The sequence below is a fragment of the Pantherophis guttatus genome, chromosome 2 (genome assembly GCF_059756535.1).
Source record: "Pantherophis guttatus breed Tessera chromosome 2, ASM5975653v1, whole genome shotgun sequence".
Classification (NCBI taxonomy): domain Eukaryota; kingdom Metazoa; phylum Chordata; class Lepidosauria; order Squamata; family Colubridae; genus Pantherophis; species Pantherophis guttatus.
In genome coordinates, this window is record NC_142064.1 from 101,108,524 (window position 1) to 101,126,770 (window position 18,247).

At 38.4% G+C, this 18,247-nt stretch overlaps 1 protein-coding gene across 1 annotated transcript; it reads right to left on the bottom strand.

The window, feature by feature from the left end:
* Positions 1-1,622: 1,622 nt before the first annotated feature.
* Positions 1,623-17,394, bottom strand: TMEM139 (transmembrane protein 139). The gene is made up of 3 exons (XM_060690334.2): positions 16,767-17,394; positions 5,400-5,711; positions 1,623-3,520 (listed from the first exon to the last, which is right to left on the bottom strand). The coding sequence occupies exons 2-3, from the start codon at positions 5,645-5,647 to the stop codon at positions 3,109-3,111; spliced, it is 660 nt and encodes a 219-aa protein (XP_060546317.1). The 5' UTR covers positions 5,648-5,711; positions 16,767-17,394; the 3' UTR covers positions 1,623-3,108.
* Between the last annotated feature and the right edge of the window lie 853 nt (positions 17,395-18,247).

Sequence of the window (18,247 nt, forward strand, 5' to 3'; positions counted from 1 at the left end):
CTGATTCATAGCCAAGTTCTGAGGGATTTGCAAAAAGTTAGCAGCAATTGAGCCAGCTTGACCTTGAGATGGGGGGTGGGGGGAGTGGTGTTCCATTAGGTGCATGCCATGACAGAAAATGCCTGCCTTTAGGTTCCCACCAGATAGGGCTCTTTACCAGACAGACCCTACAACATATCTCTTCTTCCAGATCTGATGGGATGGGCAAATGTAATAGGAAGAAGTGTTCCCTCAAATAACTTACCACCATGCCATAAAAGATTTTAAAAGCCAAGCCAGCACCTTGAATTGGACCTGGAAGCAGACTGCCATCAAATGTGGCTTGTGGAATAGAACGGGGGTGAAATCCAGCAGGTTCTGACAGGTTCTGGAGAACCGGTAGCAGAAATTTCGAGTAGTTCGAAGACCGGCAAATACCACCTCTGGCTGGCCCAGAGTGGGGTGGGAATGGAGATTTTGCAGTATCCTTCTCCTGCCATGCCCACCAAGCCACGCCCACCAAGCCACACCATGCCCACAGAACCAGTAGTAAAAAAAATTGAATTTCACCACTGGAGTAGTGTAATGTGTACCATTCTAGAGATATACAAAACTGCTTGCACTGTGTTCTGCACTGTGTTCTGTACCAGCTGAAGCTTCCAGATACTTTCCACTTCTCCCCGCACAGCAAATTTTGAAGCCATTCTGTTCTTGGAGAGTTATTGCACTTACAGTGTCCAAGCCATTTTACATAATGTCTTTCAGACATTCTGTTGGGGAGGGTGCGATAAAAACTGACTTTCAACACAGAAAATCAATGTACAAATTCTTGCAGATTGAAAATTGGACTAAAGGCAAAAAATGCAGTGGCAACTGGGAGCTTGCAAGTCAACAGTAATCAGATTTTAAAAAGCATACAATACCTCTGCATCTGAAAGACTTCAGAGTGCCTGCCTTGTGCTTACTTCAAAAATGCTTTAGATATGGTGCTGAACTGTTTGCCATGTTTCTATTAAATGGCAAATAGGTTTTGGACAATGCCGCTATTATATTCTTCATATACCCAAATGCCTTCAGCATAAATCAAGTCTTAATCATGTTCACAATACTTGATAAAAACTGTTTGGTGGGACACCTTTTTGCTAATGTCCCCAAGTAGGTTATTAGAAGTGAGGAAGCTCAGAGCACCAAGGATTTCACAGTTCAACCCTGAGCTACATATATTCTCTTCTGTTGAAAGTCATTGTGTTTGGCAACGTATAGAATATGTGTTTGCCCAAGATAACGGTCATGAAGAAAAGTTAGAAGAACCCAGGAGAGTGTTATGGGGCACATGAAACTTGTGAATAGTCAATTGTCCATGTGGGAATTAATTCAAACTGGAAGATTAGGGCCAAGTCCTCTTCCTCTACCCAGGAATGAGTGTGTCTGAAAGAACTATTTTTTAATAGAAAGTTCTGTTTTCCATTTCCAGCACTCTATTCTTTTGTGACTATCCCTCAGCCTAATAGACACAGGAATCATATAGTTGCTCTGTTTCAAGGGATTCCTAAAAGTGCATTGCTTGACAGGTAAAGACTTACTCGACTATGGTAACATCTTCCATTATTTGTTATTCTGGATGCAAGAGATCAGCCGATAGATTTTCTGTGATCAAATGTTTTATTTTATTTGAACATTCCTTGGCAGCGCTGGATTTATGCTTTTAAAATCTAGCAAGATATTAAATGTATTTTGCATACTCTGTTTTACAATTTTGCATATTTAAAAAAATAATGTTAAAATTCATCCTTCTGCAGTGTGACAATCAATAAAATAACATTTATTGTTCATTACTACTGGTTTTAGCAGCTGATGCATAATTTTCAGACATGAATCTTTTGAACATACCTGGAAATTATTCAGATTTTTCTGTTAGAAAAACTTAAAAGTGGCAGTCTTAGTATTATCTGAATTTTAAATTTGCCACCAAGGCTTTCTTTCTTTCATACTTACATGGAGCAGTCACCATTTACAATGTTGTGTCTATTTCAGGTAAAATTAGTGAAATCTGATTTACTAGCCCCCTTCACCAAAGACGTATTTGATTTTTTAAAAATTTAAATTCTTTGGAAACTATATTGCACTAGCTTGTATGAACTGTTTGTATATAAAAGCTTATTTTCATCATGAGAGATTCTAAGGTTGTGACAGAGATCCATACCAGATTCATTATCCTCATAACAGGAAATACTCCACATGTACATATCGTGATTCATGTAAAGCAAGCCCAGTTTCAATAAATAAGAGAAAGGGGACACTTCAGTAGCATCCTCTGGGCGCTGTCCTCTGCATTACAGAAACCCTACTTGCCCCTACTCGATTTTAAGGAAGATGTTCATTGTTACGGTTAGCTTCCATTCAGGAGAATGTTGAAATAAATATTTGGATAAAATGCCTACTCCTGGCAGAAAACACAGACTAGTACAAATGCTAACACTTATCATGACAAGTATGACACAGAAAATAAGAGAAACCAGGTTTAAGATGAATCATCACCATTGTAATGTATTGTATGGGCTGATTTTAATTTTTCCAGGAAAATCTTTTAAAATCATCCTGGGCCTAGACTAGTTTATCAGTGAAATTTAAGTTAAAAAAAATTAAAAGCAACTTTCTGCTTTTTTAAAAAAATCTTTATTTCACTGGCTCTCTAACCTGCCCTTTTCTTCTCTCTCTCTCCAGACTTCTGTTTAAATCAGCTAGGCAGGATGATTAATAATCCATGTCTACAATCTGCCTCCTCCAGATATGCCAACCTGTCTTTTGTTCTCCACTTCCTAGGCAGCCTAAGCTACTGTTCAATCCTAAGAACATATGAATGATTTTGGAAATGTCTAACCGTATCAGATGAAATGTCTAAGAACCTTTCTGCCTCTCCCCACTCCCTGAAAGAAACTCCAAAGGAAGAAAGGAGTCCTTACCATGGCTGCATGGCTACAATGCATGCATTTTTCATAAAAGAGAGCCAAACCCTTGCAAACAAACTTTGCTTAAGTTGTAGCACAGGCAACAATACCAAGCTGATAATGGGCTCGAAAGAAGTAATGTGGTAATACTGGCACTGCTTATCAATCTCCAGCCTTTCAGTCAAGGTTTTGAAGGTTGAAAGTGTCCTTCAAAGACTTCATCACCAGTCGCATTCTCATATGCAGGAGGTGGAGTGAGGGGCTCTAGGCGTTCCAGACGCTCTTCGCTTCCTTTGAGTTCATGAGTATCTGAGACAAAGCGTTTCAGTCTTGGTAGGAACAGTCGGAGGCGCAACCTCGAGTGCAGATCTGTTTCGGAGGCTCGCCGTGCACCTGGCTCCACTGAGACACTGAATGTCTCCACCACAGTCTCTCCATGGGCAGTAGGCTCAATAACCACACTATAGGGAGGGGGTTCTCCTTGGGCTATTCCAGGACTAGATGTAATGGTCCAAATTGTGGGCGCTGAATCTGACAAGTAGCCAGTAGCCACCACTTCCTCATATGTTGGTGCTTCATAGGTTGCGTTGTCTCTGTATTAAAAAAAAAATGGGAGGAAAGTTCAAAATAACTGCTTCCTTGGGTCCATGAGGAACAGTTACCTATTTTTTTTAATGCGATGCAAGATTCTAAATCATTTCAAGCAAGTGGGTTTATTGTGTCTAATTTCTACTTAATACCCATAATTGCATTCTATATCCCATTTGATTATTACTCTGCAAGAATGCAAAAATCTTCTCCTTTTCTGTAAATTATGCTATACATTTCAACTTCAGAACTATCACTGATATAAATAAGCACTGACAGTAATCTAGTATTCTTCCGGTAGATTGTCATCTCTTTCATGCACTATTGGGCATGTGATGCAATGATGATTATTAATGTTATTTCCATACAATGATAAGCCTAGAGCAGTTCCCAAGAAAATCTTAAATGAAGAAGAAAATAATTAAACCAACCATTTTTAAATGCAATAAAAACAATTAACAAGTTTCACTTTTTTAAAAAAAAAGGAATAAACTGAGCAACTTAAAAGGCAATCTGGTAGTGGAACAAATTGTTATATTCCAAATTCCTGGGTTAACAGACATGTCTCTGATAGATTGAATGTGGTCACCCAACTCATGAATGGCGACTTTAAGTGGCTTACATATGGACAAAAGCATAACAACAAAATGCTTAGACACACTGTAGTAGGGCATAACTGAGACCATGTCACAGCTTAGTGTAATCCAAAACCATTACAAAAGAGTTTATCCCACATACTGGCCCAAACCCCAGGGGTGGGGTGGGTGGAGAATGGGTTGTTTTAAACCTTATGGAAAGCCACCACAGCAGAAACCACCCAAATCTCAGAGACTATATTGTTCCAAAAAGTAAGCACTGTAACAGAAACCATGCTTTCTGGTTCCAGTAGGTGACATTGTTTTCTATGGAAGGGACCTGAAGCACACCTACTTTGCTGGATAGTCATTTAAAACACAGCCCTGGGGTCTACTTGCATTCCCCTTGGAAGAGTTCCCTGATTTAAGCTGCTACAACTGAGAAATCCCTAATTCTGGCTACCACACAGCTTCCCCAGAAGATCATAGAACATCAGATGAACATTACTAAAAAAAAGATAATGTTTTGAGCAATGGTCAAAAGAGTTTTGCCCCATTTTACAACCTTTCTTGCCACAGTTGTTAAGTAAATCACTGCGACTGTTAAGTTAGTAAACAACTGTTGTTAAGTGAATCCAGCTTCCCCATTGACTTTGCTTGTCAGAAGGTTGCAAAAGGTTATCCCCTAGGACACTGCAACCGTCATAAGTATGAGTCAGTTGCCAAGCTTCTACATAGGCAACTGTCATAAGTGTTAATTATGATGGTCATAACTCATTTTTTTCAATGCCATTGTAACTTTGAATGGTCACTAAACAAACTGTCGTAAATCAAGGACTACCTGCAGTGCAATCTTATCACTTTTTAGATGTGCTGGGATTACAGAACAGAATTCTCAGTCAGCTGGTTCTCTATGAAGTTGGGTTAGAATTCTAGGAACTGCATTCTGAATCCATCTGGAGAAAGGCAGGTAGTGGTAATATGAATTAAACTCTCTAGCCCAATCAGAGTAGCTGCCTTGAGTCTGATTTTACTACAGAATGAATGAATAGAAATGCATGCATGCATGTCAGCCCTCAATGGGTATGTGAAGAAACATCATGCTGCAGATACACAAAAGTGAAGAGTTACTGTCTTCATGTCTTGCTTATAGATTTCCCAAAACGCTTGAGCACGCATCACTGGAATTAGGATTCTAAATTAGAAAACTCCTTGGTATCTGCTAGTTTCCCTTAAACTAGTGTCAGAAATGGATGCAAATATCCCATGATTAAGATATGTGGAAATTAGCACAACTAAATGGTCTTACCCATTGTGATTTTGTCTTCTTGGAGCTGCCTGGGCCTCTTCTCCTGCATTCTGATGCTTCAGGCATTGTTCAGCTGCCACACTAATGAGGTAGCCAACCAAACACAAGCCCCCTGCTACAAGAAAGAAAACCCCAATAGGATTGATTTCAGAGGAGATGGCCAGCATGGTTATGCCAATGAGAAGGGTGGCTGAGAAGAGCACCAGCAAGGTATGGCGGAGACCCCTCCAGCGTGACTCTGACAACATGGCAAAACAAGTGGGAGTAACAGTTGTTGACAGGACAAGGTAGAGCAGCTGGTAGTATGAATGCCTGTGAAAGAGATGAAACATAGTGCACAAAATAACACATGCCTGTTTATTCATAGGGCAGAAAATATTCATGAAATGAAATGCTAGCACCTGATGATGTGAAGAACATATAGTATGTACAGACAAAGTGCTATAGAAGCATACAGGTAGTCCTTGATTTCCAATCACAATTGAGCCCAGAATTTTGGTGGTAAGTTGTTGCGGTCATAAGTCGAGTCACCACATGATCGGACAATTTTACAACCATTTTTACAATGGCTGTTAAGAGAATCATGTGGTCATTAAGCAAATCACATGGTCGTAAGTCCAAGTTCGGTTTATTCAATGTGCGGGGTTTTTTGCCAGAAAAAAAAAAACAAAAAGCACCATAAAATGTGATCACTTGATTGTGGGAAGCTGCAACCAATTGTAAATGGGAGCTGGTTGCCAAGCACCCAAAATGCAATCACATAACTGTGAGAATGGTGCAGTAGTCATAACTTTGAAGACAGTAACTTTAAATAACTTTTTTTAACTCCATCATAACTTTGAATGGTTTTTAAGCAAATAGTCGTAAGTCAAAAATACCTGTATGGCAGGTTGACAAGACATACAGATTCAAGTAATGTAAGCTAGACTATGAAAGCTCTTGAACTTAGCTACCATATTTCTGAAAAAATGGTAATATCATTAGTCTGCAGTCTCCAACAGTTGAAATGGCATTCACCGAAACAGAGCAATATGCATGACTCAGCGCATTTCGAAATATTAAGCAGTCAAGGAGGGTGTTAGGCACAACTGTTCGCAGTACTTCTCATTTGTAAACACTTAACAATCCCTACTTAGTATAAATAGGAATAAATTCAACAATGCATATATTCAGGTAAAAGTCAATGGTTACTGAGCTCTGCCTGGGAGGCGTAATCTTTTAAGTAGTACGGAAAGGATCCAGTAATGTCAAGGATTTTTTAGAATAACAGAAAAACAGGGGGATAGACTCAAGGGTAGAGGAAGAAGGAAGAGGGAAAAAAATAGGTAGGTAGAATTGTTCTTTGCTAAAACCTAAGTTGGCCATGAAGAAGTACAGAAATATAATTATCCTGGCTATGAAAGGAAAAAGCAAAACAAGAGAAAATAGGTTTTTATTCTTATAGCAAGGACAAAATATAATAAAATGTAATAGAACAAAAGACACAAGAATATAACATTTCCAGCCCACTTAACCACTCAAACCCTAAAATATAGTCATGCATGCTTGGTTGACTAGCCTTCCTTAGAGTACTTGCTCACAGCAAAGACCAAGTATGAAAGACTTAGAGAAGGATACAGATGACTTGCAAATGGTTTTTATACACCTGGAAACACTCTGTGTCCTTGAAAAGTCACATTCTTCAGCTAGGTTGGGATGGGAGGAGGTTTGTATATATGTGCCTTCAACTCACTAAGGACTTCTGGGGACTGCCTGGACTATAGTACTCCCTAAAGGTTAATTTTAAAAAAAAAAAAATTTCATATACAACTCAAAAGGTAAACATACCTAATACTCCTTCCCCCTCTTATTTTTCCCACAACAGCAAACCTGTGAGGTGAGTTAGGCTAAGAGAGAGAGAGTGGTCCAACTGGTTTATCATGCTTAACGCTGGGCTAGCAGTCCCAGTCTCTTGGCTTCTAGGCCAGCATCTTAACTACTACGCCAAATTGGTTGTCCTGCTAAGATTTTCAGAAGTGGTTTGTTCTTGCCATCTTCCTAGAGTTGAGGCAGCAAGAGAAACAGGCCCAAAGTCATTTACCCAATGTGGTGTCTAAGGCTGGACTAGCACGCAATGTCTCCCTGTTTCCAGCCTTATGCTTTTAACTGTCTCTCAACTTCAGCTGGTTCAAAAAAAAATTATCACAGTAGCTCTGAACATAGGGTTATGTAGATAAAGATCTGGGAGCTAGTTGAAAATGTTGTGATGTAGAAATTCTGTGGTGATCTAAGACAGTGATTACAGTAGTTAGTCTGCTCTTTATTTGCTTTCAGCATTTGCAGCTTGTATACTTGTAAATAAGATGCCAATGGGACCCACTTATGTGTATTCGCTTACACCAGAGGTCTTCAAACTTGGCAGCTTTAAGACTTGTGGACTTGAACTCCCAGATTCTCCAGCCAGCTATGCTATCTGGAGAATTCTGGGAGTTTAAGTCCACAAGTCTTAAAGCTGCCAAGTTTGAAGACCTCTGGCTTACACTCTAGAGTTTGATTAACCTAAAGTTCTCACCTGGAAAGTGTGAATGCTCAGGGAAAAAGAAAGTGTGTAACATTAAGTCAAGAAAAGTATGATTTCAGCCAAAATGAAAACAGAAACCATCAATCAGAGCATCGCATTAGAACAGAGGTCTTCATTAGGGTTAGGGTTAGGCTCTGCATTAGAAGATGAATTAGATAAATCAGGAGGCTGTGGAGGATGAAGAAAGACCCTGACTCAGAAAGAACCTTACTCAGTACCTGCTGAGTCAAAAAGTTGCCATAGATTCTGTTTGTGAATCATTTAATCATTTATGCAAGAAATATAATTGTAGCATGATTTATTTCAAAATGTAGTCTAGAATAGACTAAGTGATGATGAATGTTTACTCAGATAGTTTGAGGATAAAAATGAATAGCTTGCTAACCTAATTTATTTTATTCTATTATTTTATTTACAGCCTGCTTTTATTGTTTTTACAAATAACTCAAGGAGTTATTTGTAAAATATCCAACATATTTCCCTCCTCCTATTCTCCCGACAACAACAACAACCCTGTGAGGTGAGTTGGGCTGAGAGAGTGACTGCCATAAAGTCAACTAGTCAGTTTTTATAAGAAAAGGCAGGATTAGAATTTACATTCTCTCCTGCTTTCTAGTCTGGTGCCTTAATAAAAAAAAATATTTATATAAAGTGTTGATATATAAGACTGGGCAGCAGAATTCAACATATATTGGGCTCATCTTGTGATTATAAGACATATGGAAGAATGCAATTTCGAACTTAATAGTATAATTGATAGAACATGAATTCATGAATGAAATGAGCCTTGGTAGTACAGTGGTCTAAAGCACCCTGTTATTAAGACCAGCTGCCTGCAGGTTCGAATCTCGTCAGGCTCAAGGTTGACTCAGCCTTCCATCCTTTCTAAGGTAGTTAAATTGAGGACCCAGTTGTGGGGCAATAAGCTGACTTTGTATAAATATACAAAATGATGAAGGCTATTGCTTAGCGCATTGTAAGCCGCCCTGAGTCTCCGGAGAAGGGCGGCATATAAATCAAATTTTTTTAAAAAAATGCCAGAAATAAAAGCAAATATCTTGGGGGGTCTGCAAAGCTAAGAGAATGGGGAAGAATATGATAGATTTGATAAAAGCGGGTTGGATCTTATGAAACTGATTAATACATGCAAATAAGTGACTGCAATGCTCACATTTTTCACAGAATAAAAGAACAGAATAACAGAATTGGAAGGGACCTTGGAAGTCTTCTAGTCCAATCCCCTGCTCTAGTAGGAAACCCTATACCATTTCTGACAAACGGTTGTCTAATCCTTTCTTTAAAACTTCCAATGTTGGAGCATTTACAATTTCTGGAGGCAAGTTGTTCCACTGATTAATTGTTCTAACTGTCAGGAAATTTCTTCTTAGTTCTAAATTGCTTCTCTCCTTGATTAGTTTCCACCCATTGCTTCTTGTTCTGCCTTCAAGTGCTTTGGGGAATAGCTTGACTCCCTCTTCTTTGTGGAAACCCACAAAGCATTTTATTTAGGATTTTTTTATTTTAAAAATAGTATTATACAAGTTATTCCTACATTAAACAGGCCCTTTATATTTTCCATATATCCTAAATGACTCATTTAATTTTATATAAAACAGATACAATCCTGATAGTTCCAATAAAATGTTTGTTCTCTCTCTCTCTCACACACACACACAAACATTTCATCAAACACATTCTCGAGCAGATCTATTGACCAATTCTTATCAAACCAGTTTTTGAGTAAGAGATTATCCAAATATTTCCATTAGTGGAAGATGATTAACTTTACTGCAGTTAGACAATAATATTCTTGCTTCATAACTTTTTACTCCTTCCATCAAATACAGAAGGTCTAAACTTGGTAAGAATAAACTCTTTGTTTATAAGTTTCATTTGGTTAAACACTTCCCTTCAAAATGTTGAAAGATAATAAAGTTCTCATCAGAGATGGTAGAACATTCCTTTTTTATTACAACCTTAGTGAGTAGTTATGCAGTGTGTGTATAAAGTGTAAGGAAGATTACCATGATGGAAATATACAAGAACTTTACTTAGGTAAAAGGAGTTGAAGTATTTTAAGAATCCAGAACTATGAGGTATAGTTACCTATTTATATGATCGTTCCTATCACCCATCTCCTCCCACTTATGACTGTATGACCGTAACCTTGTTGCTGGTATCCTTAAGATTTATATTGACTTTTTCCCTATGACTATCATTAAGTGTTGTACCTTATGATTCATGATGAATGTATCTTTTCTTTCATGTACTCCGAGAGCTCATGCACCAAGACAAATTCCTTGTGTGTCCAATCACACTTGGCCAATAAAGAATTCTATTCTATTCTATTCTATTCTATTCTATTCTATTCTATTCTATTCTATTCTATTCTATTCTATTCTATTCTATCCTATCCTATCCTATCCTATCCTATCCTATCCTATCCTATCCTATCCTATCCTATTTCTACTGTATTTTCAATGCAGCTAAATACATTTCTGAATACTATTCCTTTGAATTACATGAAATAGTTGATCAACACTGAAATTGTCTTGCCATTTGAGGCAGTCCACACAAGAAGCACCAATCATAAATACTAATGCTACCATTTTTGTAAGAATGCAGTAACCAAATCTTGCAAGCCTGAAAGTCCCTTTCCCTTTCTTTAGTTTACTGTATCAAAAACTAGGGAGGGCCCTTTCTGAGATGCTTTCTCCACCTCCACCCCTCCTTCAGACTCAGATTTAGTTTCTCAGACTGCCGCTCTTCCTTCTGTTTTCCATGATCATTCATTCCCACACACCATTACAGTATGTGAGATGGCCTTTGAAAATATCAGTGTAACTTTTAGTGTAAGTATAACTTTTAGATGAGTACCAGATGATAAAGCCAACAGTCTGCAAGGTATGCTTTTAGTTCTAGGGAAGAGCACTGAAATTCCACAAACAAATCTGGAAGTGACAGTGTAATTGGACCAGAGCTGCAAAGATTGATGGTGCTAGCACTGAAAGAAAAATCACTTGCTTTACACATGCACATAGGATTCACAATTCCTATATGAAGATCAGGTGGCAGCTGTGACTCAGGCTTTTGCACAAATTCATCTTGTGCATCTGTGCCTATTCTTGGATTGAGAGGTCCCACTCATGCCCACCCTCTGATTATGTGCCCAAGTCTGAAGTCCGATGGGAAGGGATCTAGATAGTTTTTTTCCATAGATCTTTGAAATTGAAGCACCAACCAAAAAGAGAAGATTGAAGATGGATAAGAAATTGTCCAACCTTGTGGCTTCTTGAGAAGAAGATAGACCACTGCCTCCTTCAGCTGAGATGAAACTACTCCCTCACTCACTGCTTGGAGCTTTGGCTTTGACCAATCAGGAGAGGCATGGTCCAATGGCTGCTCTAATAGGTCAACCAACTTCCTTGAGATGAACAAGTACAAACTCTTCTCAGATAACCGTGTCAAGTTGGAGTCCACTAAGGACTAATCCAAGTGATATTACCTGACAGATGCCTCAAATAATCCAAAGTCAGAAATGTACATAAAGATGCCTATCCAGGCCTTGGTAAGACATGCTAGGTTGGCTCTATCATCCATAATAAGATCCTGAATGAAGGAATGGCTTATTACAGAGCAACATGGCACTAAGGACCACTGAGAAATCAGTGCCTAGCACTGAAGTTGAGCCAGGAGTCTAGAAGGCAGAATTGGTACAAGAAACTGAGTACACTTTCCCTAAGAGCTGCTCATCCCTTGTCTCCTGCCATATCTCCCTCTGCCGATCACCAGCAAGTGGCAATTGCTTACCCGCCCCCCCGCCCCCCATTGAACCAATCATCCCCAAATCTGGAAGCTCTCCCCCAGGTTGAAGTAAGATGCAAACCATCTACTTTTTAACCAACTAGCTTGTCAGAAACCTTAATTCACTTCTACTCATGCATGGAGTGGAACCTAATGTAATCCATCACATCAGTCAACATACTATAATACAAAACCCTGATTTTATCCCACACTGACAACTGCAAACTTGCATTACTTGAGAAGGATATTGTTGTCTCTACTATCTCACACTCAGAGAGAAAACAGACATATCCCAACTCGGACATTTCCAGTCTGAAAAAAATAATCACCACAATCCTTCCTAAGTACCTGCCCAAAGTCCTAGTGCTTCTCAGTGCCTGGTGCTCTGGTGCCTTATACTATATGTAAACAGCACAAAAGTCACCCCCAGCATTTTGAGCGAAGAGCCAATAGTCCTTGTGGTTCCAAGGACAAGGTGGGAGGAAGACAAGATGGCACTTCTCAAGGTCATGTATTTCACAGAAGCTGTGGACTCAGGCCAGCAGCCAATTCAGGTGCTTGGCAAGATTGAGGGAAATGGGAGAGGAAAATGAACAATTGGATGGAGGAATAAAATCCAAGAGATTACTGGAATGTCTTAGAAAAGCTATGAGTTTTATTAAAGACAGGGAAAGCTAGCAAAGTTTTGTTCCAACAGTTACCCAGAGGCAAATAAGATTCAATGATCCCTAAATAACTGTAGGCCTTTCCCTGCTATTACGTGCTATTTATTCCTTGTGTTGGACACAAAAACACAATGCCACCATAAACTTCGGTATGCCTATCACCAATTCCTATTTTGTCTCTTTTGTCTCTGTTCTATCTCACTGTCAAGTTGTGTCATAGGGATTTGCACATATGTCAGCATTAAAATCAGTGGTCAGTCTTCTCTGGTTAAGTTGCTATCCTCCTTCAAAAAATCACTAGGCAATGGGAAAAATCAGCACCAATCAGGGCACTGCAGCACGAATGGAGTGGGCCTGGTTTGGGGATTCCTTTCTAGCCTGGTCTGCCCCTCCTGTCACATCTCCCAAGTTAAAATATGAAATTTTGATCAGAGAAACATTAGAATAGAAATAATTGCACATTCTAGAAGACACGTTCTACTATGACTGTACAATTAATTATGTCCCCTAAATAGGGTTAACTAAAGCTGACTGGTGAGTAAAACCAGCCAATGACCAAAAAAGGCCCAGTTTGAGGTCTCTTGTGATTTTCAGGATCTTAATGTGAGAAAAAAGTGACAATCCCATATCTGAAAACAGAAATACTGCTTCTGGCATAGTGCTGATCTGGTACTAAATAAATATCCCCCCTTTCTTGTTCATATTAAATACTGGGGATCTGATCTCAGCACACCTCCCTTGTTGAAAGTCTGAAGAGAAACTGGTTTTAAAAACAGAGAAAGTGGCATGAGATAAAATAAATGGGGAAAGCAAACACCAGGAGAGAAGTTAATTCAGGGGGCGGGGTGGCTAATGGCCATGCCAAATACTCACTGAACACAGCTCTTCTTATGCCCACAACTCAGGGAAACAGATGGCAAAATGTCACACATTTTGCTTGCCTTGAATCTGAGTAGGATAAAATCAATTTGGGGGGGAAGACGGTATTTTTATTCTAATACATTAAAGGACAATACAAGGCTGGAGATAAGACGAAGAAAAATCTTGGAATAATGAATTGGAGGAGATAATAACTTTATTGTCATTGTACATGTATACACAGTATACCCATACGATGAAATTCACTTAACACCCAAAGACCAGATGAGAATTGTCTGGGCAGGATGAGGACTGCAAGCGGGGATCAGCTCCAAGAACACATCAAAACATACACCACAAATGAATACCGTCACTTACTGCAGTCTGACACTGGATTAAGAATGACCTTAAAAATGTTTAGAAATCTACCTGGCCTGAAGTAACGCCTTTTTCCCTTAGAAGTGAAATAGCCTAGTATTGATCTGGGTTATTGAGATACGAAGCCAGGCTTTTTTCATGAATGGAGCAAGCAGGCCCTCTACTGCTTGTTAGGGGCATAGTCTTTAAAACAAAAAGTTCTGAAGGAAAATATTCTTAAGGCATTCGGTGACACTTGAACGTTGTCCTTTTTTGGCCTGAAGGAAATTCCACTTGACGGAAGTTCTGCTCTTATTCTCCCATTTGCAATGATAACAGCTTTATTGCTGGAGTCACATTTCTTGGAGGTTAAATCATACAGAGATTGCCCTGTGTGCCTAAACTCACATCTGCTGACAGCAAAAGGGCAGGAAAATTCCACTCTTCGGAGTCAGAAGATGCTTATGAAACCCCAAATTAGAAAGGTAGGGAGGGGGAAAAAAAGAAAATAGAAAACTGGGAGCGGAAGGGGAGAGATAGCAAGAGTTGCATAATTGCTCGAACAAATGAGTTGTCTCTGAATTACTCCAGTCTTTACTTCCATCCACACAGGTGCCAAGAAGCTATAGCAAGACAGAAGTACTGTATGCATGCCATTCACATACACATACCGTTTTAAATATTAAATCTTGCTGCAATCCTAAATATCATAGAATGGATCATATAATTATGTAGAGGGTAACTAAGAGTTCTGGAAAAAAAAAATTAATTCACTTGTTTCCTGAATGAAACTATAGACCTTTTTACTTGCCTGGGCCACATTGAATGAAGACAAATTATCTTGGGCCACATATAAAATATATAATATAATCAATGTATATAAATACATTATTAGTTTACGATCCTGTGGGGCCTCATTACTAGCTCTCTAGGGCCTCATGTGATCTGCAAGGCATGGGTTGGACACACCTGCTATGGACATTCCTTCAAAAGACTTCTGGATGCCTTCAGGTTCCTCATTTTAGGCTACGGCTGTCTAAAATAAAATGTGGTCATGAGTAGTATGAAACATACTGAGACAATGTTTGTGTTATTTTCTTTAAAACATTCCCTAACATTTGGTTTTTTCAGTGATTTGTTGAGATTTGTTGTGAGAAACTGCACAATTTCTAGAAGCCCTTCCCCCAAAACAAATTAGGAATTACCTGTGGCTCATGGAAAATAAGTAACAATTCCTTCCTATAAATAAACTTTATAATAATATAACCTTTATGTAACAACAAAGATTAATATGTAGGTCTTTGGTTATTCGGGTTTTCTCCCGCGTTTTCCTGAGAAAACCCGAATAACCAAAGACCTACATACAAACACCCGCGAAAACCTCAGAAAACAAAAAAGGTTAATATGAATATACACCTTTTGAAATCTTGAACAGAAAAAGATACAACTAGACTTTATACTTCTACATTTTAAATGGTATGTCGTGAGTATTGGGACCAATTTGAAAACCACGTGCCAGCAGTTCTCAATCTGCTGAGTGAAACCTCCATGTCAGGAGTTTATAAGCAACTTGGAGAAGAGTCACTGTTTAAAAAAAAAGAAGTCTTGATCAGACTTGTTTTGGCAAAGCGGGAATGTCAAAACTGATTCTGGGTTTCGTTTTGCCTTCATAAAGCCTTAGTGGACACCTACTGAATCACAGAGTCTGAGAACTTCTCTGATCTATAGATTAAAGTGTAATTATTAAAATTAAAAGTAGTATATTTCTTTCTTTTTCAGTCCTAAAATTAATGAGACCTTTATTTTCATTCATGCAGAGGAAAGATTGTCACTTTGTTATTCCTTGATCCTTTATAATGCACTGCATTTCAAATTCAAGTTTGTATATACTGTCGTGGACTTCAGAATAGATAGGTATATAAATATTTATTAAAAGTTTTACAAAGAACATAAAAACTAACACAAACTAATCAAGAATAACAGCAGTAAAGAAAGGAAGAAAAGAAAAGAAAAAGAAAAAAACTGCTTCTGATTTTCTTTGGAGCAAACATAAATACTATTACAAAATTTTCTCTTATTCCTAATTACAAAAAAACTACTAATTGTGTAGTCAAATTTCCTCAAGAAATCACTGAAAAAAACAGAATGTTAGGGAACGTTTTCAAGAAATTAACACAAACGTTGTCTCTAAACTGAAAAAAAAAAAAACATAGCAAATCCCAATGCCTTAATCTCCAGCAATATCACTACAGTAGTCTCAACTGTTCCCTTCCAAATTCCCCTCCCTAACTTTCTATTACCCAGCTTTTTTTCCTAATAATCAAATCTATAAATCAAAACTGCATTTTTTTCTGTTTCATGCAAAAAGTTTATAAGGGGTTTCTTTTCAGCCATAAATATTGATATTGCTTTTTTCTCTAATCAAAGAGGTTAATTTAGACTTCACCGACCATTTCTCCATTGTGAGTAATGCCAACCTTACCACATTTGATTAAATGACAGCTCAGATTCTCATGATGTAAATTTTGTAATGTCTTTTTAAACACTTAAGAAAGGTTATAAGAACTATTAAAACTGGCTAGGGTGATGCCAATGTTAATGTACCTGAGTTTATATATCTAAATATAACAAGTGATATTTACAAGTTTCAGACTGAAGTTGGAATTCTCTTAAGATTTTTAACTATAAAAATCTCTGTTGTTATTACAGAGTTAATTCATGGTACTACTTAATTCATGGTATAAGACTCATGAACATAGAAAATTCCAAAAAAAACATGAATAGGACTGCACTGTCAGCACATCAGTAAATTTTGTGAAGAAGATACTTTGATCTCAGAACTGAAGTAGCTTCTTGGATGTTAAGCAAAACATTTTCAAGGGGGGGAAAAAACCCAAGAAAGTTCAGTTGCCTTTTGAAAAGCATCTTTGGGATGTATTCTGATCTGCTTTTATGCTTGTCAACCATTCTCCATACAGTACCATTCATTTATGCACATATGTGTTCATACAGCTACAGGAAACTCATACTTTGAGGAAACTCATACTTAATTCATTTACATATTCAGCCCTCATCTCTCTACAGTCCCCTTTGCCAAAGATGGAATAGGCTATGGATACTTACCACCAGACATGGAGATCCTATGGCAGATCCAGCCATGTGTTCTTGACTCCTGCTGTCATCTCCAGCTAGCCGTAGTAACTCCTTTGCCACTGTCTCCAGCTAAAGCAACTCCAACAATTTCTCACACTTCCTGTCTTCACCACTGTTTCAGAAAATCAGAGAGAAGACATAATTGTAAACTCTTCAGCTTTATTAGATTTTTTCCCCCTCTCAAATAAAGCTGTCTTCTTTCAGCTTCTATTAATGTTCTTCACTTTTCTTTGCTGCCTTTCAGGCTAAGCTACTCAAATGATCAGGAAGCTAGTGAAGGAAAAGGGCGGTGTAAAGGGAGGGAGAGAGGGAGGGAATATGTATGTAGTTTGCCTCTTACCCTCCTTCCCCTATCGGGGTTAATCTCTCATTCTTCTGTAAAAAGGCTTCAGGGACACCTCCCTCCACAGGGTGAGGCTTTGGCCTAGCCTTAAACTCCATAGCCTGTTCTTCATTAAACTGTTTATGAGAGCTATAAAAATACACACACTGCATCCTAGCTACTCTGATTGCTTGCCAGGTGCTGTTTTTACACTAGCTTTTATACTATTAAACTAGTAGCAGCCCAATTATGGTAGCTTCCCAAGCAAGGGAGGGTCTGTAATTAAGAGTACCCACCTGATGATTACAAGTTTAGAAAAAAGTGAGAGGGTAGGTGCTCAACAATTCTGTAAAGTTACAACTATTTAGTGGAAACATCAACAAGAGTCTGAAAATTCTCAGAAGTCTTGCTCAAACAGAGGAACTAAGCTTACAGCAGTGACTCATGAGCCCTGGTTGTCTGAGGGACTTCCACTAAGAAAGAAACACCATACCACAATTCAGAGGTGTCCAAATGTTTTATATTTAGGAACCAAAGATTTATATCAAAAGACCAAAATTACTTCCTCCCCATCCATGGCAAAATTCTTATTCTACTTCTCCTCCAACCTGTTCCTTACCTGTGTTGGGGACTGAAACTTGGCTCTTACATGAGAATTGGGAATAACTGGTTGAAAGAGGCATCGTCAGGTAAAGCTAAATTCCCATCTTCTGTGAAAATCTGGAGCTTTTTCCCTCCTGCTAATCTCCCAACTAGATTGTGGCTTCCAAAATTGTCTCTACAGTTGAGATTTCTGGATATAAGATGAAGGCAGAACCATAATTCTTTCTTTGAAACTGTGGCATGATGTTATGATTCTTCAGGGGCTGGAACTACCTGGATTTCTATTTTATATACCTTTGTACTGATTTGCATTCAACACATATTCCAGGTATGATTCCATCCATGTCCCAGAAATCTGTGTATATTTCTGCATTGTGTTTGGAGGTCTCTTCATACAGACAAAGCATTGTTACTTGCTTTGCTTATCTAATCTGTGATGAAGCATACATGCATATCCAGGGTATCGTAACCCAGATCATTTAAAAGAACATTAACAAAAAATTGGAAGCTAGATTTCAGGAAAAAA